The sequence below is a fragment of the Erinaceus europaeus genome, chromosome 16 (assembly GCF_950295315.1).
Source record: "Erinaceus europaeus chromosome 16, mEriEur2.1, whole genome shotgun sequence".
NCBI lineage: Eukaryota > Metazoa > Chordata > Mammalia > Eulipotyphla > Erinaceidae > Erinaceus > Erinaceus europaeus.
In genome coordinates this window covers 69,430,034-69,457,603 of record NC_080177.1, presented here as the reverse complement: position 1 = coordinate 69,457,603, position 27,570 = coordinate 69,430,034, and the positions used below count along the sequence as shown (strand labels likewise).

The window sequence follows — 27,570 nt, the reverse complement described above, 5'->3', positions numbered from 1 at the left end:
AATGGCTTCTTCCTGGTCCTCTTTTAGAATTATGCTTACTGAGACCACAACATAGCTCAGTGAGAGAGCACCTTGTACATACAAGGCTCTGGGCTCATCTCAGTATAGCCCCCCACCCCAAATCTGTGTGTGTGTTTGAGGGGTGGGGGGTATCAAGCCTTGTGCCCGCACGGCTCACTGCTACAGGCCACTTTCTCACCCAGAGGGACTCAAAGAGAAAAGAAACATCCCAGCACCAGAGCTTTCTCTGATGCCACAGCACCTCCCGTGTGGTGCTGACATGCCCACCTGAGCAACCTCTGCTCAGCTGTCTCTGCCTTCCCTCCCTCCCCCACAAATGTCTGAAGGTTTCTTGTCATCGTTGCCACCAGGGTTATTGCTGGAGCTCAGTGCCTGTACTCCTGGTGTCTGTTCCCTTTTGTCTTTATTTGACTGGGTAGAGAGCCAGTGAGGGGATGGGGGCAGAGAGGAAGAGTCAGGCACCTGCAGCACGCTTCATAACTGGTGATGCTTCCTTCCCTGCAGGTGGGGAGCCAGGTCTCTAACCAGGTCCTTTTTTTTTTTTTAAAGAATTTATTTATTGGGAGTTGGGCGGTAGCACAGCAGGTTAAGCACACATGGTGCAAAGTACAAGGACAGGCATAAGAATCCCGGTTCAAGCCCCGGCTCCCCACTTGCAGGGGAGTACCTTCACAGGCGGTGAAGCAGATCTGCAGGTGTCTATCTTTCTCTCCCCCCCACCCCGGCACCCCCTCTTCTCTCCATTTCTCTCTGTCCTATCCAACAACGATGACGACATCAACAACAGCAGCAATAATAAAATAAGGGCAACAAAAGGGAAAATAATTTTAAAAATTTATTTATTCCTGAGAAAGATAGGAGAGAAAGAACCAGACATCACTCTGGTACACGTGCTGCCGGGGATCAAACTCAGAACCTCATGGTTGAGAGTCCAGTGCTTTATCCACTGCGCCACTTCCCAGATCACTCTAAGTAGGTCTTTGTACATAGTAATGTATGCATCTTTTTATTATTAATTTATTAAATATTTTATTGTTTTGAAATCCAAGTTCATTTTTTAAAAAGATCTTGTTATTCATGAAGAAGATAGACATAGAGAAAAAGAATCAGAACCCTACTGTTATTATTTTTTTTGTAACTAGTGAGATAGGAGAGAACCAGAGCATCCCTCTGGTACATGCAATGCTGGTTTGAACCTGGGATCTCATGCTTGAGAGTCCAACGCTTTATCCACTGCACCACCTCCTAGACAGCTGGAGGGCTTTGTAAGGCTGAGCCCATCATACCAGAACCCTCAAAGCCCTCTCCTCCCCCATTCTGGTTTGGGGTCCCTCTGACCCTCTCCCAGCCCCCCAGCCAGTGTGCACAGTGAGGTGAGGAGCTTTGTGATTTTACAGCAAAAAAGAGTTTTGGGTTCAGGATGAGGAGTCCGACAGCGCTGCCGAGGGTCCCTCAGGGTGCCAAGGAAAGGGCCCAACAGGCAGACTCCACCCCTGCCCACCCCACCCCCCACCTCTGACAGGACTGAGAAATGCTTGATGACTGGCTCAGAAGGTCATTTAATCACCAGCACCACCAACTCCACGGTTCTTTTGAAAATTTTATTACATCAAAAGAATAAAGGAACCCTGCACAAAACAAAGCACCCTCTAAGACCTAAACAAAGCTCAAAGACAGAAGATGATTCTTCAGGTACAATGACATCTCCCACCCCACCCCATCCCCTGGGGGAAAAACACACAAAAAAACCTTACATTAAAAAAATCTTTCAAAAGAAATAGAAATGCCAACTTCAAAAATATTTATCCAAAAAGTAAGGCATCCACTTTACAAAAAAAATAATAATAATTGAAAGAGGGTGGAGGAATGAGAAGAGGGGCAGGAGGGTGGTCCCCTGGCCCTCTGGGGCCAGTCCCATCCCACCTGGAGATCCTTGGGAAGGACCCCGACTCAGACCCAGTCTGGCCCCCAACTATGTGGTGGACCCACAGGAGTGCCTCCCTGGGGGAGTGGGGGCGGGGAGCGGGCGGGCCATCACGTGGAGAGGCTGAGCAGCGGTGGTCCTTGGGCGCACGGGAAGAGCGGATGCTGGAGCTCTGCATGGTACAGAGGGTAGGTTTTCTGAGGGTTTCCAAAGGGTGCCTGGTGCCCAGTGGTCCTCCCCTCAGCCCCTGTCCTGGGGTCTATGCAGAGGCTGGCCTGTAAGGGCTGGTTTGCAGAACTCTCGGAAATGGTGGGGCGGGGGAGGGTACTTCTGGGCATCTCACACCCGGCCTGTCCCGAGGGCAAGAAACGAGGGGGGTATTTTTAGGCCCAGTTCTTGGATGGGAGGTGACTTAAGGCTCACTTGGCTTGGGTTGCAGGCCTGAAGGGCTCTGGGAGCTTTCATACCCAGTCAGGCCCAGAGAGGAGGAAAAGGGCGCTAGGCAGCCGGCTGCGGGGGGGGGGGGGGGGGGGGGGGGGGGGTGTCAGGGGTGTGTCTGGGGGCAGCCTGATGACTGCTCCTTCCCTTTGGGGGTAGGGGCAAGAGTGGAACTGCTCTGTCATGAGGAGGGGAGGGGAGGGGAGGGGAGGGGAGGGGAGGAACGGGGAGGGGCGGGGAAAGTGAGGTTGGCACCAGGGAAGATAAGCAGCCCTTCTGGCAGCTTTGGCACGGGCTGGGGGGCACAGGAGGCGGGGCAGTCTGACCTCCTGCGAACAGCGCAGGCTGTGCCAGGGCCAGGCGGTGCTCCTGAGCATTGGTCCTTAGGCTATGGCCTACGGAACCCGACTGTGGATGGGCCCGGCTGAGGCAGGGAACGTCCAGCAAAGCGCCCCCTCTGGTTTCTTGGGTCCCCAATGAAGGGAGGAGGATTCTAGTCTCTCCAGCTGCACTTCACTGCTGGCAACTCTGAGCAGAGCGCCCCCAACCCCCTTGGGTTCAGAGATGGGGAGGAGAGAGGCAATACTGAACTCAGGCTCCAGGGGAGGAAACTGAGGGCTAGAGGGAAGACCATGGGCATCCAGGCTGTTCTAAGTGGAGCCTCAGGCCATGTGGGTGAGAGGCTGCTTTTTTAGGTCCTGATGTCAGTCTTGGTTTAGTGCTTCTCCACCTACACCCAGTCTTGGCTCTGTTGGCGGAGCAGGGTGTGTGTGTGTGTGTGTGTGTGTGAGCTGGGGGGCCTGGAGAGGGGACATGGGTGGGAGAGGGCAGGGTTGGTGGAGGAGCTGTGGTCCAGGCTAGGCGTGCTCCAAGGCCTCCCTGGAGGCGCTAGGCTTGTAGATGGGTTGCCGCTGCTCGGCCATGTCGTCCCCGTCCTCCTCCTCTCGGCCCGAGCCCTCCTCCATGGCGGGGTACACCACCACACACATCTTCTGGCTCGCCAGGGTGATCCACTCTGCAGGAGGGGCCACAGGGAAAGCGGCTCAGCACTGGGCTTTCTGCCCAGGGACACTGAGCTCACGGGGTGGTCAATGCACCTGGGTGCCAGCTGCCCGCACCCTCAAGGCCCTGTGTCCACCTCCCACACGTGTGGTGGTCACTGCTAGCCCAAGGGTCCTGCCCAGTGCTGCCCACCAAGCTGTCCATTCTGACAGATCTAAGTTTGCATGGCGCCTTAACATACTCTGCTCAGAGCCTCTGGGCATACCCCCAATGTGGAGGGGCCCAGCCTAGACCTCCACAGCTGGCCTATGGCCCCCAGAGTGGCTGACAACTCACCAATGAAGCTGTTGAAACACTGGGGCTTGTTCTGCCAGTAGACACCCAGGAAGTAGACGGGCACTCCGGTCAGCATGATGGCCAGGCCAATGCCACACACCACAGGCTCCGACCACAGGCTGAAGACCAGCAGGAAGGCCCAGAACAGCAGGTAGATGATGGGGAACAGCAGGCTGATCTGTGTGCGGAGCAGAGCTGGGTGAGCCAGGACACAGGACTGGGGCGTCCTCTCGCTCAGCCTCAGGGAATCCTGTGTGAGGGCCTCCCTAAGCCCTGTGATTCTCACACCCCAAGTCCTGAGAGGGACAGCACTCTGGACACAAGTGCTGGCGGACCTGGGCTGTGGGCAGGAAGTGGGGTGAGAGAGGGAGGGAGCCACATCCCCACTGCCCGCCTCCCTCCTCCCTCCTCATCCAAGCTAAGTTCCTAGGGCAGCAAGAGGAGCCAGGGGCTTGCTGGGAAGCCTGACAGTTGGGAGTGAGGATGGCAGGCAGAGCAACAAGTGAGGGGAGAGAAGGAGACACTGGGAGGTGTCTTTCCTCTGGCACAGTGTGGCCAAAACCCACCCCCATTACCAGAACCTAACCCAATTTGTTTCAAGCAGTTTGAGAAGGTGAACTGGCCCAGACCTGAGACAAACCAGGACACCTAGCACCTTCTCAGGCAGCCTCGGGTCATGCCTTGACTTCACAGAGAGACATCATTTTCTTTGTGGCCCAGATGGAAACCACCAGGAGTCATCTTCAAGACTCCAAATTCTTTTTTAAAATTTTATTATTAGATAGAGACAGAGAGAAATTGAGAGGGGAGAGGGAGATAGAAAAAAAGAGAGACAGAGACAAAGCAAAATAAATAGAGCAGGGGGTCGGGCGGTGGCGCAGTGGGTTAAGCGCACATGGCGCAAAGCACAAGGACCGGTGTAAGGATCCCGGTTCGAGTCCCCCGGCTCCACACCTACAGGGGAGTCACTTCACAAGTGGTGAAGCAGGTCTGCAGGTGTCTATCTTTCTCTCCCCCTGTCTTCCCCTCCTTTCTCCATTTCTCTCTGTCCTATCCAACAACGATCAACATCAACAACAACAAGGTTAACAAAAGGGAAAAAATGGCCTCCAGGAGCAGTGGGTTCATGGTGCAGGCACTGAGCCCCAGCGATAACACTGGAGGCAAAACAAACAAACAAACAAAGAAGCAAACTTTCAGATTATAAGAGCATAATGGTGGTTATCAAGGACAGGAGGCACCAGCTGTGTCAGGGTGGATAAAGACTGCACTTCTGGGGAGTCAGGCGCTAGCGCAGCGGGTTAAGCGCATGTGGCACAAAGTGCAAGGACTGGCATAAGGATCCCGGTTCGAGCCTCAGGCTCCCACCTGCAGGGGAGTCGCTTCACAAGTGGTGAAGCAGGTCTGCAGGTATCTATTTTTCTCTCCCCCCCTCTGTCTTTCCCCTCCTGTCTCCATTTCTCTGTCCTATCCAACAACGACAACAACAAGGGCAACAAAAGGGAATAAATAATTAAAAAAAAAAAAAAAAAGACTGCACTTCTGGTGCCCACCTGCGAATGCAGCATGTTCAGACACACACGTAAATGCTGTTGTCTGGAACCAACGTAACGTTACAAATCAATGTGACTTAAGACAACACTGAGCTGTAGCCAGAGGGGAAGGGGGCCCCAGAACCAGCAAAGGATGGGCAGGGGGTCCCTGGAGGGGGGGGTCGTGTACCTTGATGGGGCGTGGGATGTTTGGTTTCTTCCAGCGGAGGACTATCTGCCCGGCCACTGTGACTCCGTAGAAGAGGTAATTGATGAAGCCCACGTAGTTGATGAGTGTGTACATGTCACTGGTGACCAGCATCAGGAGCGTGGAGATGCACTGTGGGGAGAGGGAAGACTTCACCAGTGGCCAGAAAGATGACACGTGGTGGGACACTGTGCACCCTGCTTCCGCCTGACAAAGCTCTTTTGAAACCGGTGTCTCAAGATGGAGAGTCCACAACCTCCACTAGCAACCCAAGCCACTGTCAACACCCACATTTTTTCTTTTCTTCTCTCTTCTCTCTCCCTCTTCTTTCCTCTCTCCCTCCTATGCTCCTTCATCTTCCTCTTTCTTCCTTTCTTTTTTCCCTTCCCACCTGGGTTGTTGCTGGGCTTGGTACCTGCATCACCCTATAGTTCCTGGTGGTCATTTTCCCTTTTTATGTCTCTGTTTAGTCCATTTTTTGATAGATGGTGAGAGAGAGACACAGTGAAAGGGAGGCACTGCAGCAGTGCTGCCTCCCCTTTATAGGTGTCCCACGTGGTGATCCGGGGCTCAGATTTGGGTCCTTGTACATGGCAAATGCACACTCTGCTAGGCAATTAACCAGCATCCCCCACGTGCTCTTTCTCTATTATTTCATTATTATGATTTTAAATAAACTGTGTAACTTATTATTTTCTTTATTCCCATCTTATTTCATTATTTTTTTCATATAGTTAATTTTTTTTTTTTGGTGGGGGGATATAGCACAATAGTTATGCAATGAGCCACTACTGCCTGAAGCTTGAGAGTCTCAGGTTCAATTCCCTGCATCACCATAAGCCAAAGCTGAGCAGTGTTCTGGTAAAAAAAAAAAAAAAAAAAAAAAAAAATTAAGATTTAAAAAAAAAATTGAGAGAGAAGGGAGAGAGATAGAGAGACAACTGCAGACCTGCTTCACTCCTTGTGAAGCTTTTCCCCTTACACGTGGAGGTCAGAGGTTTGAACCTGGGTCCTTGCACATGGTACTATGTGTACTTAACCAGGTGCGCCACCTCCTGGTCCCCCTAATTTTCCTTCTTATTAGATAGGACACAGAAAAGTTGAGAGAGGTAGAGAAAAGACACCTGCAGTACTGCCTGAGTGCTTATGAAGCTTCTCCCACGGCAAGTAGAGACAAGGGGTTTGCACTGGGGTCCTTGCACGTGGTAACATGTGCACTCTACTGGGTGCCTCAAAGCCCAGCCGTGTATGTGCCTCTTTATGACAGGACAAAATACTGAGCCACTGGTCTGGCTTGGCCCTCAAACCAGTCTGAACAGACATCAGTTACAAAAGCCTGCTCTGATGTCTGCCCTGGACTCAGCGACATTTCTCCCTTGGCCACAGCTTGTCATTTATCCCTTAGGGAAGATGGTTCACTGCAGATTAAGGTTGTTTTATGACCCTCATCCTTCTGTGCTGGCTGAGTCAACTCATTTATATATTTTTGTAGCTGAGGGAAGTTGTTCAGCAGGTAGAGTGCATTCCTTGCACACATGCACATGCTGAGCTGAGCTCCCATATCTCAAGAAAATAAACAAATCAATCCTCATTGCTTTCTTCTTCTTCCTTTTTCTTCCTTCCTTTCTTCTTTCTTTCCTTCCTTTTCTTGTAATATCATAAAATTATATAGTACTTACTAGGTGCCAGGCCTTACTTTTAGAAGATATAAATATGAATTCATTTGCCCTTTATAACATCCCTGTGAAGTTTTCTATTTAGAGGGTGGTCTTTGTAGTGATTTACTGAGAGAGAGAGGGAGGGAGGACAAGAATATTGCTCTGGAGTATGTGGCAGCACTGGGGTGTCAGCTCAGGAGCTCGTGTCTGTCATCCCTGTGCTCTGCCACTGTGTGGCCTTCCCAGCGGCCCATGAGGCTTTCTTGGTGGAATCCATTTTCCAGTGTCAGAATCATCTCTGCAATCTGGGAGGCTGTACAGTGGACAAAGCATTGGACTCTTAAGCATAAGGCCCTCAGTGGGATACCTGGCAGCACATGTACCAGAGTGATGTCTGGCCACCCCCCCCCATTAATAAATAAAAATCTTGAAAAAAATAAATTTTTCAAAAATCATCTTCTTCCCCCAAGACTCGGTTACTAAGACCAGGGGAAGGCTTGGCTGTCCTGTGAGACACTGAAGGTGAAAACAATCAAGGTTTTACTAGCCAAATAAGCTGGCTTCCTCCTGTCCTTGCTGCAGTGTTACATCAGCAGCTCAGACTAGATGACCCACTGGGTCTTCTCCAGTCACCCTTTGTAGCTGCCCCACAAGAATGACCTTGTCAGGGCCTCCATGTTCTACACTGATTGCCCATGACTCTCAACGGCTCTATTTATTATCTCGGTCTAACTGCTTCTAACAGGTCATTCAGGATCCAGAAGGGAAAAACATGATTCAGAAGGTGCAAATGGGAGATGTCTTTTTTTTCTTTTTCTTTTTCTTTTCAACCCAAGATGTAGTGAAGCCAAAGAATGGCTGAGAAGGGGAACAGGAAGTGTGTAGGGGACCTGAGCCCTTAGCTGAGAGCCAGCGTCCAGAGGGTCCTTACTGTGAAGATCAAGGCTGGGATGGGGGTGCAGCGCTTCACGTGGATCATGGCCAGAACACTGGGGAGGTGGCCTTCTCTGGCTCCAGCAAAGAACAACCTGGCAGAGAGAAAAGCAGGTCAGCCTGGAACAGCCCCTGGAACAACCAAGAACACCTGCTGTCCAGCTCAGCTCCCTCCCTGCTGGTCCACAGCTCCCCTGCAGCCAGGGGCCAGCCTCCTTGTGCACACCGCCCAGCCCACTATCACAGGACCCACGCTGACATGTGCAGATGCAGGCAAACCACAGGCAGCCAGGGAGGACGTGGATGGAGCCCAGAAGTGGAGACCTGAGTGCACGCTTGGGGTCACTGAAAATGGGGTATGTTCTAGATCTGGTTCTGGGTACTTCTATGGTATGTGTGTGCATGCGTGCGTGTGTGTGTGTGTGTGTGTGTGTGTGTACCCCCCTCCACTCCCCCACCTCAGGGCAATGCTCAGTTTTGGTGGTGTTGGGGATTGAATCTGGGACTTTGGAGCCTCAGGCATGGAAGTCTTTTGCAAAACCACTATGCTGTCTCCCTCCACCCTATAACTGTCAAAAACTCATCAGTCTGGGGAGTTGGTTTAGTGGTAGAGTCCAGTACTAGCCTGTGTGAGGTCATGGGTTCATGACCTGGCACTGTATATGCCAGGGTGGTTCTCTGTTTTGTTTTATCTCATAAGACATATAAATAAGGGAAAAAAAAAAACCTCTAAGGACTAAGTAAGTGAATCTCCGTAGATGATACTCTATCTAGATAAACTCTTAAAAAAAAAAAAAAAAGGAATGCTTTTTAATGTGGAAAAGCAAACCCATCAATTTAAAGAGTGTACACGCAACACAATGTAAGCTACACTTAAAATTTATGCTTTTTAATGTGGAAAAGCAAACCCATCAATTTAAAGAGTGTACACGCAACACAATGTAAGCTACACTTAAAATTTGTATCTTTTAAGTTGTTTATTCTAGTCCTAAAAAGTCAACATAAAGAAACTGGACCAGGAGACAATTCTCCCAGCATAGGGGGCACCTCACCATGTGAGAGGCCCTGGGTTTGAGCTCCCAACACCACGTAGGGTACGGTATCTCTGTGGACGGTGAAGCAGTGTTGAAGTTACTTTCTGTTCTTTGTTGCTGTTGCCCACTCCTCCAACCCAATAAGAAATGAAAAAAATTGGGTCCAGGAGGCCCAATCAGTGGTACTAAACATGTGTAAGGTCCCCAGCCTCATGAAAGAAAGAAACAGAGAAAGAAAGGAAGAAAGAAAGGAGGAAAGGAAGAAAGAAAGAGAAGAAGAAATGAGTAGTCAGCAATAGCATAGTAGTTCTAGAAAAGTCTTTCATGCCTAAGGTCCTGCAACCCCATTTCTCTCCCCAGCACCACCATAACCAGAGCTGAGCACTGCTCTAGTCTTGCTCTCACTTCTCTCCCTTTCTGTCTCGCTCTTCTCATTCTCTCTCCTAATAAATAGGTACTTTTTGTTTTCATCTCATGCACACACAATTTTACTGCTCTCTGGGTTGCTTTTTCATTCAGATAGACCAAGAAAGATGGAGGTGGAGGTGGAGGTGGAGGTGGAGGTGGAGGTGGAGGTGGAGGTGGAGGTGGAGGTGGAGGTGGAGGTGGAGGTGGAGGGGGGTGGGCAGACGGAGGGGGGTGGGGAGACAGAGAGAGGAAGGAGGGAGGAGGGAGAAGGGAGGGGGAGGGACAGCACCAGAGCATCTTCCAGTTGTGTACAACACCTCCCCATGGTACCAGGCACATGTCCTCTCTGTTGAGCTTTCTCTTCATACCAAATAAATAAATCTTTTAAAAAATTTCTAGTTGAGTATCTGCAGTTGAGATTGTGAGACTTTTACTTTCTTCCTTAGACTTTGTAGAAAACTCATAATCTAGGGGCAGTGGTGGCACACTGAGTTAGCAGGTGAGAAGTCTCAGCTTTGTCCCTGACACCAATGGCTAAAGCTGAACAGTGTTCTGGTTTTTTTTTTTTTTTTTTTTTTAAATAAAGAGGAAACTGGGGGCTGGGCAGTAGCGCAGTGGGTTAAGCGCACATGGCATGAAGTGCAAGGACCAGCTTAAGGATCCTGGTTCAAGCCCCAGCTCCCCACCTGCAGGGGAGTTGCTTCATAAGCAGTGAAGCAGGTCTGCAGGTGTCTTTCCCCCTCTGTCTTCCCCTCCTCTCTCCATTTCTCTCTGTCCTATCCAGCAACAAAGACTGTAACAACAACAACAAGGGCAACAAAAGGGAAAAAAAAATAGCCTCCAGGAGTAGTGGATTCATAGTGCAGGCACTGAGCACTACTAGTATAGTCATGGGCCCTTTAGAATCTAACTTCTTCTTCTTCTTCTAGCGTTTGCCCTTCTTCCAGTCAACAGCGTCAGGTTGAGCCTGATGTCAAGTTTCGAGACCTCCTTTGAATCTGGAGAGGTGGCAGTCGTTGACTATGTGGGTCATAGTCTGTCTGGAGCCACAGGGGCAGTTCGGGTCGTCTCTGGCTCCCCAGTGATGGAACATAGCGGCGCACCGGCCATGGCCTGTTCCATAGCGATTGAGGAGGGCCCAATCATAACGTGCTAGGTCAGAGCCGGGTTGACGCTTGCAGGGGTCTGTGATGAGGTGTTTGTTCTTTACCTCAGCTGACTGCCAACTCTGTTTCCAAGAGTCTGGAACAGAGAAGTTCAGTGTAGGTGTAGGAGACCAGATTGGATGACGAGACGTCAAGCATTGGACAGGGTGGGCGAAGATATCCGCGTATATTGGCAGGTCCGGTCGAGCGTAGACGTGGGAAATGAACTTAGATGATGCCGCATCCCGACGAATATCTGGCGGGGCGATGTTGCTAAGAACTGGCAGCCATGGAACCGGGGTGGAACGGTTATCCTCATGGAAATTATCCTCATGGAGGAATATAATTTGGAATCGACCAAGTGGACATGGGGGCTACGGAACCATACTGGGGCACAGTATTCTGCAGTGGAATAGCATAATGCCAGAGATGATGATCATAGTGTGGAAGCGCTCGCGCCCCATGAGGAGCTGGCCAGTCTTGCAATGATGTGATTCCTCGCGCCCACCTTTGCTGCAGTTTTTATGAGATGTTCGTGAAATGACGGTGCGATCGAGAGTAACGCCATGATAGACTGGCTGGGCTTCATGCTGGATTCTCGTATCGTCAAGCTTCACATTAAGGTCACGCGAAGCCGAGGCATGGTGTAGATGGAAAACAGATGATACCGTTTTTGCAGTGCTAGGGATTAGTCGCCATTTTTTACAGAATCTAACTAAGATAGGCCTATTAACAATCTACAAAACGGAGACCCCAATCTTCATCTGCAATATTCTTGCCTTTAGGTTCATGATTAGTCGACAATTTGTTTGACTTTATGTATTAACTCTTCTTTAAGCCACGAGGTTCCAGATGCTACCATGATGCCCACCAGTCCTCCCTGGGCAGATGATCCCACCAATGTGTCCTGGATCCAGACACATTTTCCCAGAGCCCCACCCCACTAGAGGAAGAGAGAGACAGGCTGGGAGTATAGATCAAACTGCCAATGCCCATGTTCAGTGGAGAAGCAATTACAGAAGCCAGACCTTCCACCTTCTGCACCCCATAATGTCCCTTGGTCCATACTCCCAGAGGGATAAAGAATAGGAAAGCTATCGGGAGGGGATGAGATACGGAGTTCTGGTGGTAGGAACTGTGTAGAGTTGTACCCCTCTTATCCCTTGGTTTTTTGTGTTTCCTTTTTATAAATAAAAATTTAATAAAAATTATTTTTTTTACCAGAGCTCTGCTCAGCTCTGGTTTATGATGGTGCTAGGGGTTGAACCCGGGGCCTTGGAACCTCAGGCATGAGAGTCTACTGTGTAAAATCCCTGTGCAATTTCCTTGGCCCTTGCTTATATGATTTGTTGAGAAAGGAGCACTTCAGGGCTCAGAGGAAGGGAATGGGGACAGGGTGTCCTGTGGAGAACTGGCTCTGACTCTGATGTGTGTGGGAGAGAGGGCCTTGGAAGCAGTTCCCAGTTCCCTGGAGCCCATGTGCGTCCCCATCTGGCAGCACCATCAGCTCCCCAGGCCAGTGCCACTAGTCATGCAGCAACAGGATTCTGGCCCTCTAGCGTGCAGCTCCTGGCCTCCCCCCACACACACACACACCCCAAACTTGGGCTCCTTGGGGCCTCCCTGGAGTCTCCCATGCACCCAGCTGAAGGCCTGCACTCACTCCTGGCTCTCCATGAAGCCGGGATGAGGTGTTGCTGTCCAGACCCCAATGTCTGCAAGTGTCAAGTTAACAAGAGACAGTCCTTGCCCAGCGAGCGGACAACAGAGGAGACAATGACATTAAGCATGACACACACCCACACACACACCTACTCCCTGGGAAGGGTCACCCTCTCCAGAGCCCAGAGGACAAGAGTGAGAGAGAAGAGGAGGAGGAGGGAAGGAAGGAAGGAAGGAAGGAAGGAAGGAAGGAAGGAAGGAAGGAGAAGATGAGCTGAGGAGGCCTGTGGGCACCTGCTCTCTACTGGGGCGGGCTGGGCACGCCCCGGTCGCCCACCCTGCATGCACACACAGCAGTACCACATGCACACAGACCGCAGTGCAGCCTGCCCAAGGACAAACCCTGCTCTAGGGCGGCTGCAGTCAGTCACCCTCCTCCAATAGATCCCAGAGGACCTGATGGGTCACTGCTTTGCTGCCGCTCGCCCTTGGCTGGGCCTCCAGGTGCCCACTGCTCCTGCGTGACACGCACATGAGGTTGTGTGGGTGAGCGTCAAGGGGTCCTGGGTATGGGTCCCCCCACACTCCCTCTTCATGCCTTGTGTGTCACTTTTCCTCGGGACCCTTCTCGGATGGAATGGGTACTGCTGGAACTCAGGAAGCTTACTACTTATTTATTGTCCTCGCTGGGGCTTCACCAGTCCAGGGGGAATTTTCCAGATAGGAAGAGACAGAGACAGAGACAGAGACAGAGAAGGCACCGCAGCACCAAAGCCTGCTCCAGTGCATTGTGGGCCACGCCTGAACCTGGGCTGTGCATATGACAAAGCAGACGCACCACCTAGGTGAGTTCTCTTGCTGGTCCTGTTTACTGCTTTTGTTACATCTTTTGAGCAGAACGGTGCTGGGGTGGAGGGTGGCTGGAGGGCTTTCCAAGAGTTCTAGAGGCACCCAAAGGCCCACACCAATGGCAACCACTGTGCATCTGTTCAGTTCAGTCGTCTAGTATGGACAGTCAGTGGGGTCACCCAGTAGGGCCCAGAATCCTGGGTAAGCAGAGGAGCTGGGAACTCCTGGGCCCTCTCCTGGTCTCCCACAGGGTTCTGGGGTAGGGCAAAGCACTCGGAACAAATGCTTTCCTCCCCCACCCCAGCCCCAGCCCTCTCACAGCACATACTCCGCTGTTCTCAAATGCTCCCCAAGGGTCGAGTGTGCTGCGCAGAGAGGAGCCTGCCCCCTGGTCTCAGAGCTCTCTTGAAGAACCAGTGCCCAGGCCTGGGCTTCTGCGCCCCCCACTTCCACCCCAAGTCTCTTTCACAGTGGGCTTCCTTTCCAGCTAGCTCAGCCTACTTCCCAGGAGAAGGGGTCCTTGCCTTGCTGACAGCCAGGGTCCCACAGTCTGGGGCTGTGTGAGGCCCAGTCACAATCAGCTTGCAGCACACAGACCTCCACGTGCATGCTGACACACGCCCGCCTGCCTGTGAGCACTCAGTCCCCCACTGCAAGGTCACTGCCTGGGTGCCCACACAGAACACCTGACAGAGACAAGCCCCACAGAGGCACAGTGCTATGCACAGCGGAGACGCCCAGCCTGGGAAAGGCCCAGATGGTACTCACCGAGAGGAAGTGAAGAGAGATCCGTTGACACCTCCAAAGGTGGACAGGGCCACCGAGATGGGCATGATCCAAGCCATGACACCCAGCAGCTTCTCTCCAAAAGTCTGGGAGGGAAGACAAAGGGTGAGTGCAGAGGGAGGGGCCATGGCCCCTTGTGTGGGTGTCACCAGTGGACCTACTTCTTCCTCACTCATCTTCACCAGGCCACTGGCTAAGAGTCGGGGAGCAGGGACAGCCACTTCGCATGGCTCACTAGCTCAGGGAGACAGTGTGTGGCATCAACAATGCCAGTAATAATGGCAGCAGCAAAAACAGCAATAATGAGTGAACACTGGTCACCCCTGTTTTCTGGCTGAGGAAACTTAAGACACCCAGGAAGCAGAGAGTCAAGGCTAGTGCTCAGTCCAGGCTCAAGGGCATTATATGGTGTCACCACACGGTGAGGGCACCGGCTAAGAAGACAGATAGAGGCTCAAGTACTATTTTTTTTTTCCACCAGCTTTAGTGGTGGAGCTTGGGGCTTGCATGACTCCACCATTCCCGGTGGTCAGTTGTTTTCCTTTCCTTCAAATAAAGCATGAGAGAAAGAGAGAGATAGGGAGAGACAGAAAAGGGGAAATTCCGCAGGACTGCTCCTCTGCCTTTGGAGCTTCCCCTGCAGGTGCTCCTATGTGGTGGCCCAGGACCCTCTCACTTGTGTGCGCTCTACTGGGTAAGCCACCTGCCAGCCCCTGGACTCACATTTAATAGTAATAATAAAAAGGCAATAAATAAATAAAATAAAAGCTTTTTCCCTTTTTAACAAGAGCACTGCTCAGCTCTGGTTTATGATGGTGCCAGGGACTGAACCTGGAATCTTGTAGACTGCTGTGTTACTTCTCTGATCTTAAACTTTCCTTTTTCTCTTCCTCTCTCTTTCTGTCTTTCTTTCTACAGGAGAGACAAAGATGGCACAGAAAGAGAGTAGATAAAAAAAACACAGCCCTCTGATAGAGGCCAGGTTCAGGCCTGGGTCACGCACATGACAAAGCATAACACTACACGAGGTGTTTGGCCAGCCCACTAATTTCTTTTCCTTCTTTCTTCTTCACTTTTTTTTTTTTTTGGATAATTAGTTAACTTTTATCTAAGAAATGTTTTTTAGAAGACTATTGCTGTAGGGATCTGGGGCTCAAATCTTCACTGTTCACTCAGAAGCTGTGAGATCTAGAGCAAGGTTCTTGGTTTTGAGCTGCACTTTTCCCACCTATAAAGTAGAGATGTATCCTCATTCCTGGGGTGAGAATTTCCCAGTTCACAAAAGCAGACTTATTATATAGAGACTGAACAGGCCAAGATGATCAAGCCAAACTTGTCTATACATACAAAAGGAACAGCTCAAGCTAGGGGTATGGATCGACCTGCCAATATCTATGTTCAGTGGAGAAGCAATTACAGAAGCCAGACCTTCCACCTTCTGCACCCTATAAAGAATTCTGGTCTACACTCCCAGAAGGATAAAGAATAGGGAAGCTGGGAGTTGGGTGGTAGCACAGCAGGTTAAGTGTACACAGCGCCAAGCGCAAGGACCGGAGTAAGTATCCCGGTTTGAGCCCCCGGCCCCCCACCTGCAGGGGAGTCGCTTCACAGGTGGTGAAGCAGGTCTATAGGTGTCTGTCTTTCTCTGCCCCTGTCTTCCCCTCCTCTCTCCATTTCTCTCTGTCCTATCCAACAATGATGACATCAATAACAATAATAACTATGACAACAATAAAAAACAAGGGCAACAAAAGGGAAAATAAATAAAATTTATATTAAAAAAATAAGAATAGGGAAGCTTCCAGTGGAGGGGATGGGGCATAGAACTCTGGTGGTGAGAATCATATGGAATTGTACCCCTCTTATCCTACAGTCTTGTTAATCATTATTAAATTACTAAAAAAAGAAAAAAAAGAAAAGAAAGAAAAAGAAAAAAGAAAAGGAACAGCAAATGTCTGGGACCAGGCTTTCCTGATTCTTCCAGTCAGGGACATGCTTGGTGTGTGGCACATTTGTTTTATCTCTTTTTAAAATTGTTTTTGTTGTTGTTATTGTTATTGGACAAAGAGAGAAATTGAGAGAGAAGGGGGAGACAGAGAGGAAGTGAGACAGAGAAACACCTGCAGACCTGCTTCACCGCCTGTGAAGTGATTACCCTGCAAGTGGGGAGCCGGGGGCTTGAACCGGGATCCTAACTGGTCCTTGTGCTTTGTGCCATGTGCGCTTAACTGGCTGTGCTATCACCTGACTCCCAGTGTGTGGCACATTTGTGGGAGGCATCACTTAGAATGATTTTCCTGGGGGATGGGCATGGCACACCTGGTTACAATGTGCAAAGCCCAGGTTCAAACCCCTGGTCCCACCTGCAGGGAGGGGAAGATTCATGAGCAGTGAAGCAGTGCTGCAGGTGTGTGTCTCTCTCCCTATTTCCCGCTTCCCTCTCAATTTCTCCCTTTCTCTATCCAATTAAAAAAAAATAGCTGACTCACTGAGGCAGGAAAACAGTCCATTCTGACTCTGTCAATAGAAGTCCAATGTGCTATCCATTGCACCACAAAGCCACCTATTCCATTCTGACTCTGAAAGTCCTCTTTCTTTGGTTTCCAGAAATAATCCAAGCAGTGACTGTTTGGCAGGTGAGACCAGGTAAGACCAGGTCAACAAGCAGCATGACCCCTAGGCCTTCCCTAGACGCTGGGATTGTACTCCTTGGACCTGTGTTAACTCTCTCTGCTCAAGGTCTGACAACACACTGCCTCTGTTTGCTGACACTGTTCCCGGACCACGAAGCAAGTCAGGCTGCACATTTCCTGGAGGAAATGGAAGTAGAGAGAAAAGGTGTGTATGTGCCTTCTGTTTTTATGAAAAGAAGCTTCCCTCCTTGATATAATCATCACATTGGGAGTTTAAAGTGCTCTAGAGGGCCAGCAAAATAGCCCACATGGATAGTGTGTTGTTTTGCCGTGGGTGTGGCCAGGGTCAAGCTTGGCCCTCACCACAGTGAATCAAGGAAGCTTCTGCTCTGTGGTCTCTTTCATTCTCTCTGCCTCTCTGTCTCTATTGAAAAATAGAAAAATAAAATAAAAGAATGTGCCTTAGAGAGCTCAGTAGATGGTGTGCAGTGGCAAGAGTTCTGGCCTTGAAGTGTGACGTCTCAGAGGTCAGATGCCCAACACTGCACAGGTGACGGTGCTGCGCTGGCCGCCCCCATCCCATTTCACAGGATAAATGAAACAAGTACTTAAAAAATAGTGAAGTGTCCTCAAACATCTCCTGTAAAGGATTTACTGTAAAGTAAATATTTCTCCTTTGTGGTAACACAGTTTCAACTACTTGGTTCTGCTGTTCCAGGTACAAGCCTGGGTCAGTTTGCACTCAAGTAGGTGGTTTCTTCCCTGAGGACTTGGTGTGCCATCCAAACCCACAAATCCAGAGGGGAGGGGAGGGCAGGGGTGTGGGGCTTAGTAGGCCTTCCATTCTAGCTTGATTTTTTCCCCCACCAGGGTTACCATTGGGACTCAGTGCCAACACTATGAATTCACTTCTCCCAGCTGCCATTTTTTCCTTTTTTCCCCCCTCTATTTTATTTAATAGGACCAAGAGACACTGAGATGAGAGGGGGAGATAGAAAGAGAGAAAGACACCTGCAGACCTGCTCTGCTGCTTGTAAAGCTTCCCCGCCTTCGGGCTGGGAGCGAGGGCTCGAACCCGTGTCCTGGGTGTGCCACTACCTGGTTGCCTCTGGTTTGATTTCTTTTTAATTTTTATTATTGACTTTATTTATTTATTGGATAGAGACAGCCATAAATTGAGAGGGAAGGGGGAGATAGAGAGGGTGAGAGAGAGAGAGACACCTGCAGCCTTGCTTCATCACTCATGAAGCTTTCCTCCTGCAGGTGGGGACCAGGGGTTCAAACCTGGGTCCTTGTGTACTGTAACATGTGCACTCAACCAGGTGCACCACCACCTGGCCCCCTCTTTTTTAACATTTTTATTTATTTATTATTGGATGGAGACAGAAATTGAGAGGAGGGGAGGAGATAGAGAGGGAGAGAGACCGAGAGACACCTACAGCCCTGCTTCACCACTTGTGAAACTTTCCCCCTGCAGGTGGGGACCAGGGGCTTGAACCTGGGTCCTTGTGCACTGTAATGTGAGCACTCAACCAGGTGCACCACCGCCTGGCCCCTGGCTTGATTTCTTACCACAGCGACTGCGTTGGATGCCAGCAGCTCCTGGGGGGACATTGCAGTGACATAGGCGATATTGGCAAAGACATATACAAATGTGACCAGTGGAATGGAGATGAAGATAGCTCTGGGAAGGTTCCTGCAGAGGGAGAGGAGGTGAGGGGGAAGGAACATGGGAATGTGCCCATCGCACTTCAAGATTTAAAGCCCTTCTGTCCTCAGATAGCTAAGATGCCTGGGAACCTCACAGGATATGTCGAGTTCTCAACGGCTGAGGGGTCACCTCACCTTCCCAGACGGTCTCTGGGGGGACAGTCATGAGCTCATTTTCATCCTCTGGGCAGAGTGGTCTAAGCAAACACCTAAGTTGCTGGGGAATGAACTGTCTCCCTAGGACAGTCCAGGTCAAGGTCAGATCAGGAGCTGGTAGGGGGGAGACTCGGGCAGGAAACACTAGCTCCATTTTTTCCAGCAGCAGGTGCTGTGACCTTTCAAGAGACAGGTGCCAAGCCAGGCTATTTCAACTTACTTGTAGGGATCAACAAGTTCCTCAGTCACGTAATTAAGAAAATTCCAGCCTCCATAGGCAAAAGATCCCTGCAGGAAGGCCAGTGCAATGAGGCCAATATTTGGTTCTTGGAAATTCTCGAATGCGTTCTTTGGCTCCAGCCAAAAGTATTCTCCTGTGGATACAAGAGGCAGGAGGCCATGCAGAGAAATGGGTCAGGCCCCTGGCCGGCCCGGCTCCCTCTCCACCCCTCCCTGTACCACCGATGCTGTTCCTCCTAGTCTCTGGTGAATCCCACGGATTGGAGACCTGGAGCCCAAAGGGTCAGGGAAATATGGACTCAGGACACCCGAGGAGGTGGTAACTGTGAGTCCAAATAGGAGCCCAGGCTCAAAGCTTAGTCCTGAGTGTTCCATTTTAAAAAGACAGTTTGTGGGGCCGGGTGGTGGTGCACCTGGTTGAGTGCACATGTTACAATACACAAGGACCCAAGGAGAAAGCTTCACACAAGTGGTAAACCAGTGCTGCAGGTGTCTCTCTGTCTCTCTCCCTCTCTATCACCTCCTTCTTTTTCAGTTTCTGGCTGTCTCTATCCAATAAGTAAATAAAGATAATAAAAAAAAATTCTAAAAAAAAAAAAAGACAGTTTGTCACATGCCCAACCATGTTTGAGCCTGGCCCCAGCTGCATGGAAGGAAGCTTTGCTGCTCTGGTCTCTTTCACTTTCTCTGCTATTCTGTCTCTACGTAAAAAGAAGAGACAGACAGAGAGAGAGAGAGAGAGAGAGAGAGAGAGAGAGAGGTAGTTGCTTAGAAGAGAAGGAAAGCTATGTAAATCAGAACTGGCTTGATGAGGGCTGCCGGAAGTCTGCTGACCATCTTCCTTGATAATGTAAGCCTGTCCATTTTTTTTTTTTTAATGAAGAAAGCAGTAAGAACAACAAACACTCCAACACAGACTTCCTTGTGCTGTGTTAGTTCAAGCTTGTTTGGCTTTCTTTGTCGCTCTCTTCCTATCTCTACACTAAGTGTCCCTGAGGTTAGGGTTGTCTCACTAATCAAACTTTTCTTCTCCCTTCCCTGCCCCTCAATTTTTAAGGGTTATTGCTGGAGCTCAATTAACTGCCCAGCAAATCTCCCACTCCTGGTGGGTGTCTTTCTTTCTTTTTCTTTTTTTTTTTAATATTTATTTATTCTCTTTTGTTGTCCTTGTTGTTTTATTATTGTAGTTATTATTGATGTCATCATTGTTGGACAGGACAGAGAGAAATGGAGAGAGGAAGGGAAGACAGAGAGGGGGAGAGAAAGACAGACACCTGCAGACCTGCTTCACCTATTGTGAAGCGACTCCCCTGCAGGTGGGGAGCCGGGGGCTCGAACCGGGATCCTTACGCCAGTCCTTGTGCTTTGCGCCACATGCGCTTAATCCACTGTGCTACCGCCTGACTCCCTCTTTCTTTCTTTCTTTCTTTCTTTCTTTCTTTCTCTCTCTCTCTCTCTCTCTCTCTCCTTCTTTTTTTTTCTTTCTTCCTTTCTTTCTTTTTACAGAAAGACAGAAATCAAGAAGGAAGGAAGAAACAGGGAGAGAGAGACACCTGCATCCCTGCTTCACCACCCGTGAAATTTCTACCCTGCCGGTGGGAAGTGGGGGCTTAAATCCACGTCCTTGTGCATGGCAACATGTGCACTCTACCAGGTGTGCCACTACCGGGCTCCCAATAACTAGCTTCTCAGATGTCTCTCCAGCTCTCTGCACAGTGCCCGGCGTACAAGGGGGCCTCAGGAAAGGTTGCTGATGAGGCTGTAATGAGATACAGAGTAATTGCCCTTGCGGTATCGTTCATCTCTCAGCCAGTGTTTGAACAGGAAACAAAGAGATCAGCAGGATCAGGAGAGGGGCCACATGCACATGAGGACAGACCCACTGCCTTTGAGAACGCAGCACAGTCATCTTCCTTAGTGTGAGTTCCTGAAGACAATGTCTTGTGCCCAAGAGTTCAACCCACCTGATAAAAACAACAGGTATAGAGGATGGGAGGATGACCTGGCTGCAACACCTGATATCTGTCACTCCACTGATTTCCAGGGCTGACCCACCCCTGGGGGGGAGAGGACAATCTTCTCTGGTCAAGTGGAAATGAATAGTTTGCTCTCATGTTAGAACCTCTAGATAAGCTTTCAGAGTAACCAGGTGTCGCCCCGAGACGACAGAGTGCTGTGAGACAGCATTTTTCTCAGTAAAAGAAGAAGAAAAGCCAGCAGCTGGCAAACAGCTCCACAGCTAGAGCGCTGGACTTGTGTGCCTGACATTCCGGTTGAAGGCCCAGCACTGCATGTACCAGAGTAGTACTCTGACTTGCCTCTCACATGTGAAATTCTCTCTCTGATGTATAGTAATAATAAAAAAAAAATCTTAAAAATTAGGGACGAAGGAGATAGCAGACTGGTTATGCAAAAAGACTAATGCTTGACCAAAGGTCCCAGGCTCAATCCTCAGCCCACTATAAACTAGAGCTGAGCAGTGTTCTGGTAAAAAATAAAAATAAACAATAAAGTTATCAGGTGCATTGCAGAGTAGATCCTTAATTATGTTTCCTGGACTGAAATGCCAAGAGCCCAACTGCTTTCCGAATGCAATGACACTGGGCAGAGCCTACGGGTGCTGGGGCCCCATGGAAACTGAACGCAGGTTCAGGCTTGGAAAGGACCAAATCCACTGGAGAATGTTGGCAGGGCCCCCAGGAATGTAGAACTCTCTCAGACAGATTATGAGAATTCTTTGAAACATAAAAGTCCCTCCAGCCGCCCACTGTATGGCATAGACAAGACACAGTGTGACACAGGAAGCTTCCCTGGGTTGAGACCAGAGAGCACTGGAGTGCAGAGGTCTGAGATCAGGAGTGTTTGGGGAGTGGTGGTGGAGGTGTGGTCTTTCCACCTTTAACAACCAGTACAGAGATCCGAGTCTCCCCTCAGCTGAGTCAAAGCAGGGAACAGCCAAGGAAGTCCAGACTGCAGACCTGAGACAGGCGGCCTCTGCTACTCCCAGATACCCCGTGGGAAAAGGCTTCTCTCCCCCTTTGTCAAGCCTGTGAAGAAGGAAAATCATTCGAGGCCAAATGAAGAAACCATAGGGTGTGCATGCACCCCAAGGCAGTAGGCAATGTGTGTACTCAAGAGGGTGAACAGCTGGGTAGATCTAGTTGCTCTGAGGACACTCACCTTTGCAGATCTGCACGAATCCCATGATGATGATGAGGGCGAGAGCCAGGAGCTTCCCAGCTGTGAAAATGTCTTGAACCCGTGTGGCCCACCGCACGCTGGAGCAGTTGACCCATGTGAGAAGCACTGAAATGACAGAACCCCTGACAAATCAACTCTCAGGGGTCACAGAGAAGCTGCAGACCACCTCTGTACAGAAACAAAAGTGCTCCTTGCTTCTGATAATGGGAACAGGGCAGGCAAGCCAAGTAACCTGCGAGTTCCGTCCCACTATCTAGAACCCGGCTTGGCAGCAGGCTGCGGACAGAGATTACATGTTGCAGATGAGCTTTGGGCCAGAAGGAGTCCTGACTAGGATTGGAAGCCAGAAGCAGACTTGAAGTGTGGGCTCTGGTTGTTGGTGCTGGGATCAAACCCAGGGCTTACTATACGCAAGGCGTGTGTTCTATCTCCGAACTTCTGAGCTCAAACTTTGCTTTCAAGCTATTGCATGTCGTAGGGGAGCCTGGAGCCGCTGGTAGGGCACAATGCCATCTTCTTGAGCCTAAACAGAAGCTGGGGGGCAATTTTTGTTGCTTATATTTATCAGGGCAGATTGTTTTATTTTACTTTGTTGTATTTTATAGAGACAAAGAGAGACAGTGAAAGAGACCGCAACACTGAGGCTTCCATCAAGTGGTGGGGGTCAGGCTCAAACCCGAGTTACATGCATTGCAGAGCAGCACCCTATCCAAGTGAGCTATTCTGCCCACCCCAAGGCAGAATTTACAGAGTAAAATTCACTTTTCTGAGTGTACACTTGGATGAGACTGGACAAGTACACTGAGCTGTTTATTTATTCAAATGTTTGTTTAGTGCTCTGGGAGGTGGCACAGTAACAAAAGTGCCAGACTTGCAAGCATGAAGTCCCAGATTTGATCCCTAGTCACACGTCAGAGTGATGTTCTGCTTCTCTTATTATTTTTATTTGAGCACTGCTCACTCTGGCTCAGGGTGGTGCCAGGGATTGAAGCTGCAACCTTTGAGCCTTGGACATGAGGATCTGTTGCATAACCATTATGCTATCTCCCCAGTCCTAAGCACCTTTCCATTTTTGAGGTGGGATGCTGCCAGGTGAGATTCAGTGAATATAGCCAATGAAATCTTCCCATATTTTTGGCACTGTTTTTTTCTGTCATTACTGGGGCTTAACCTTTCTGGACTGACATTTTCAGATAGAGAGAGAGAGACTGGGCGGTGGTGCGGCAGGTTAAGCCACATGGCGTGAAGCACAAGGACCAGAGTAAGGATCCCAGTTCGAGTCCCTGGCTCCCCATCTGCAGGGGGGTCGCCTCACAAGTGGTGAAGCAGGTCTGTAGGCGTCTATCTTTCTCTCCCCCTCTGTCTTCCCCTCCTCTCTGACTTTCTCTCTGTCCTATCCAACAACAACGACATCAATAACAACAATAATAATAACCACAAAAACGATAAAACAATAAGGGCAACAAAAGGGGAAAAAATAGCCTCCAGGAGCAGTGGATTCATGGTGCAGGCACCGAGCCCCAGCAATAACCCTGCAGGTGAAAAAAAATAAGCAAACAAACAAACAACACACACACACGTGGAGGGGTGGAACAGAACCCAGGCCCTCGTCCCAAGGGGACTGGCTCTAACCTGGGCCACGCACATGGCTAAGTAAGCACCTCCAAGTGAGCTATCTTGCCAGTTTGGGATTATGCTTAACAGACTAAGATCATAAGACTGTCTCCTTGCAGGCTTTAATATCATATGAACAGTTAGTTGGTCATTCCAGCAACGTCTTGTCCTTAAGCTGTGTTTAAATAAACAAAGGTAATGTATTTGTGTATCGATATGAGAGACAGAAGGTGAGAGAGAGCAAACCAGCATATCGCTTTAACATACGCAAGGCCAGGAACTGCATTTGGGTCTTTATGCTTTGAAATCCAGAGCTCTGACCACTGTACCACCCCCAGGCCATTTATGGCATGCTTTATTTTATTTTAATTTTTTAAGAGAAAGAGAGGCAGATAGATGGGTAGGTAGGTAGACAGACAGACAGACAGATATGGAAAGAGACCACCACACCAAAACTTCCTCCATTGTAGCGGGGCTCGAGCCTGGGCCGGGCACATTTTTCTTTTTTTATTTTCACTTCTAGATGAGCAATGTGCCGGCCCCAGCTGTGCTTTTTCCAATTTTGCTTGATTCTGAGACTATTTCAGCAGGGCAGGGATCTGGTATTACCTACCACCCACCGGTAACCTTCCTCCCTAATGCTACCTAGAAAACTCACATCTGTCATGATCCAGCGCAGCTGTCACCAGTTCTGTGCTCACTCCAACAATGTGAAATAGCCCCCCCCCAAGATACATCAGCCACGTTTCATAGAGAAGGAACAACATTTCTCCCTGCCCTCTATTCACAGACCATTTTCTTCCCATCTAACTGTGACGCCTGTTTTCTTTCGTATTATAAGTATCTGTTTCTTTTTCTCTGTCTCCTTCTACAGTAGGAGGGCAGGGACCAAGATTCTGTCATGTTTTGGATCCCAGGGCCTATTAGCAGTGCCTGCAAATCGTAGGTGTCCGACAAAGACTAAACACTTGAGTACAGAAAGTGCCCCCCCCCCCCCCCCCAGCCCATCAGCCTACACATTCCACAAGGCACACCGGTTTCCCCTGCTCCCCAGGAATCTCATCAAAAGGAGGTAGGCTTCCCAGCAGAGTCAAAGGAGCAGCAGGAAACACGACTTCAGGAGAACAAACTGTTAGTCTGAGAAGGTGTCATAAAAGGAGAATGAAAACTTTTAAGTGCCTGGACTGGATGGGGAGAGAATTTTTAAATCCTCCCTTCTGCAAGTCTCCCAGGAGGCCTGAGCCAGCCTGATAACACACTCTAGTGTCTCGGTTCACTGAGATGTTGGTGACTGTACAATCTCTGGTAGCCTAGACCGCTGGGCCCCAGGCAGGATGTGGGTGAGGCAGGGAGAGCCTCCGAGCTCCTGTAGACACTGGGAACTAAACTCTTGAAAGGCAGATTAGCTCAGGGACAGGTGAGCCTTACAGAACAAAGGAGGGATCTCCTGGTAAGGAAAGTGTCCTCCAAGGGGAGGCGAGGTCAGGGCGGGGCTGGATAAGGGAGAGGGCAGGCAAGTAAGGGTGGAACAGGATGACACTGAGACAGTCTCCCTACCTCCTACTGTGCTGAGACAGAAAACAGAAAATCCATTTTTCTCAGGTGAAGGGGCTTTAGGGGGATATCTCCCTGGGATTGTCAGTACCACCTAGGTGTTTGAAGGAAAGGGATAATTTGCCAGAGCAGCCTGTGGGTACCATCAGTCCTGCCCCAGGACCTTATCTTCACAGCTTCACAAGAATCCAGCTCTTGACTAATGTGTAACCTTTCCCCTCTACAGGGAGCTTCCAGCAGGATAAAGAAATTCAGAGAATGAGGTGAGGATACTAATCTCCTTGGGACAACGGCTATAGGGGCCCATGGCTGGCCCTTTGCCTGCAGGTGGGAAGCACGTGACTGGCTGTGAGGAGGGCACCAGCCCCCTGGTACCTGAGGACAACAGACAGGTGGCATCCCTCACTGCGGGCAGAAGCCTGACTCTTCAGTCCAAGTTGCGTGTGGGCCATACTGAGAGCTCCCCAGCCCAACTCCCCTCTTCTGTCCTAATAGCTATGTCCCCTCCCTCATCTCTGCCAGACCCTGCATGCTGTGAGCTCCAGATACAGTGACTGCAGGGAAGTCACCCATGGATGGGGACCAGTGACCAGAGCAGCTTACAAGGTGAAGTTTTATCTTCCTTCCTATTGTCCAGCCCACCCAAACACCTTCCACTCAGTCATCATCTGCACTAAGAAGGAAGGCCCGGGACAGGCGAGAACATGTGTGTGCAAAGTCTGGGCACTATATAGAAATAAATTCAGGGACCGGGCAGTGGCACATCTGGATAAGTGCGCACATTACAATGCATAAGAACCCAGGTTCAAGCTCCCAGCCCAGCTTCAGGGGAAAAGCTTTGCAAGTGGTGAAGCAGGGCTGCAGGTGTCTCTCTCTCCCCATCTTCCCTTCCCATCACAATTTCTGACTGTCTCTAGCCAAAAATAAATAAATAAATAAATAAATATAATTAATAACATTTTTTAAAAAGAAATGAATAACTAAAAGATCTTCAAACAGCAAGATCTGTCTAGCATTCTGATAAAGAGGTGGGTTATAAATAAGACCCAAGTCTCTGTCAGGAAGTTGGCCGCATGGAGAGAGGAGACAGGTGAGCTGCAAGGGATGGCAGAACTAGGGGGCACCCATGAGGAACCTGTACCTCACAGGAAGCACTGCTTTCTTTCTCTCTAAAGATTTATCTATGGGAGTTGGGCGGTAGCGCAGAGGTTAAGCGCAAGTGGCACAAAGCTTAAGGATCCCGATTCGTCCCCTCGGCTCCCCATCTGCAGGGGAGTTGCTTCACAGGTGGTGAAGCAGGTCTGCAGGTGTCTCTCTTTCTCTCTCCCTCTCTGTCTTCCCCTCCTCTCTCCATTTCTCTCTGTCCTATCCAACAATGATGACATCAGTAACAACAAGAATAATCACTACAACGATAAAACAACCAGGGCAACAAAAGGGAATAAATAAATAAATTAAATTAAATTAAGATTTGTTTATTAATAAGAGGTGGGGAGAGGACACCAGAGCACCACTCGGGCATATGCAATGGGGGATGAAACTTAGCACCTCACACCTGCAAGTCCTGCACTCTACCACTGCCCTCACCACCTGGGCCTCACAGATGCTTTGTAGAGGCGGGAGGTGCTGGAGAGAGGAGTAAAAGAAAGAAAAAGGCATGAATTGATGAAAATAAATTTTAGAAAGAGAGAGAAAAGAAAAAGAAGCACTAAGTCTGAAAAGTCATTCATGCCAAGCCCATTCTTCAAACCAAGATTGATTTTTTTTTTTTTTTTTTTTAACCAGAGCCCTGCTCAGCTCTGGCTTATGGTGGAACAGGGGATTGAACCTGGGACTTTGGAGCCTTAGGCATGTAAATCTTCTAGATAATCTTATGCTACCTCCCCAACCCCAAGATTTAATATCTCACTGAACTACAGTCTCAGCCTCTCTTGGAAGTGTAATCTGGGGTGTGACTGACCTCAGTCCTCTAGTACAGAGAGTTAGAAAAGATTTGATGAAGGGAACAAAGGGGGGGGGGAGATGGGGGAGTGAGAGGAGAGAGGGAGAGAGAGAAAATATATCTGATAATACCAAGGGGTTGACTTTGAAGGTCAAAGAAGGGGCTCTGAGACAAAGGAAGTAGGGGCCTCTAGAAGCTGGACCAAGCAAACAAGGAAGTCACCCCCACAGTCCTCAGAAGAACACAGGGCCTCTGGCCTCCAGGACTGTGATATAACAACTTTGCGAGGTTCAAAAGTAAGTCTGTGCAATCTCTTCACAGCAACGGCAGCAGAGACGACTACAGGCTAGACGGCACAGAAAGGCGAGAGGGCAGTCTTTAAGAGAACAATTTGTAAAGAACATCTGAACCGCCCATGAAGACCCTCCAGTTTGCCTGTCCACGGACAGAGGAAGGGAAATGGGGGGCTGTGTGTGTGTGTGTGGGGGGGGGGACTCCCTAGAAACAGGAAGTAAAAGTAAGGTCATCAGCATACTGATTTAGCTGGCAAGTTCCCACAACACATGACATGCCCCAGCTTTCCC

The 27,570-nt window shown here is 49.7% G+C and overlaps 1 protein-coding gene across 2 annotated transcripts in view; it reads right to left on the bottom strand.

Annotated features, from left to right (window-relative positions):
- Positions 1-847: 847 nt before the first annotated feature.
- The window catches only part of SLC7A8 (solute carrier family 7 member 8), a 63,828-nt gene continuing 37,105 nt past the window's right edge, over positions 848-27,570 (bottom strand). The window contains exons 4-11 of one of the 2 annotated variants that reach the window (XM_007537704.3): positions 21,856-21,981; positions 18,656-18,809; positions 18,142-18,265; positions 13,919-14,022; positions 8,051-8,147; positions 5,444-5,593; positions 3,722-3,899; positions 848-3,398 (exon numbers count right to left, since the gene is read on the bottom strand). In XM_007537704.3, coding sequence (XP_007537766.1) covers positions 3,241-3,398; positions 3,722-3,899; positions 5,444-5,593; positions 8,051-8,147; positions 13,919-14,022; positions 18,142-18,265; positions 18,656-18,809; positions 21,856-21,981 — 1,091 coding nt within the window. In that variant the 3' untranslated portion in view covers positions 848-3,240. Of the gene's footprint in view, positions 3,399-3,721; positions 3,900-5,443; positions 5,594-8,050; positions 8,148-13,918; positions 14,023-18,141; positions 18,266-18,655; positions 18,810-21,855; positions 21,982-27,570 lie in introns of those variants that run through there. The other variant, XM_060175337.1, reaches the window with a different exon arrangement.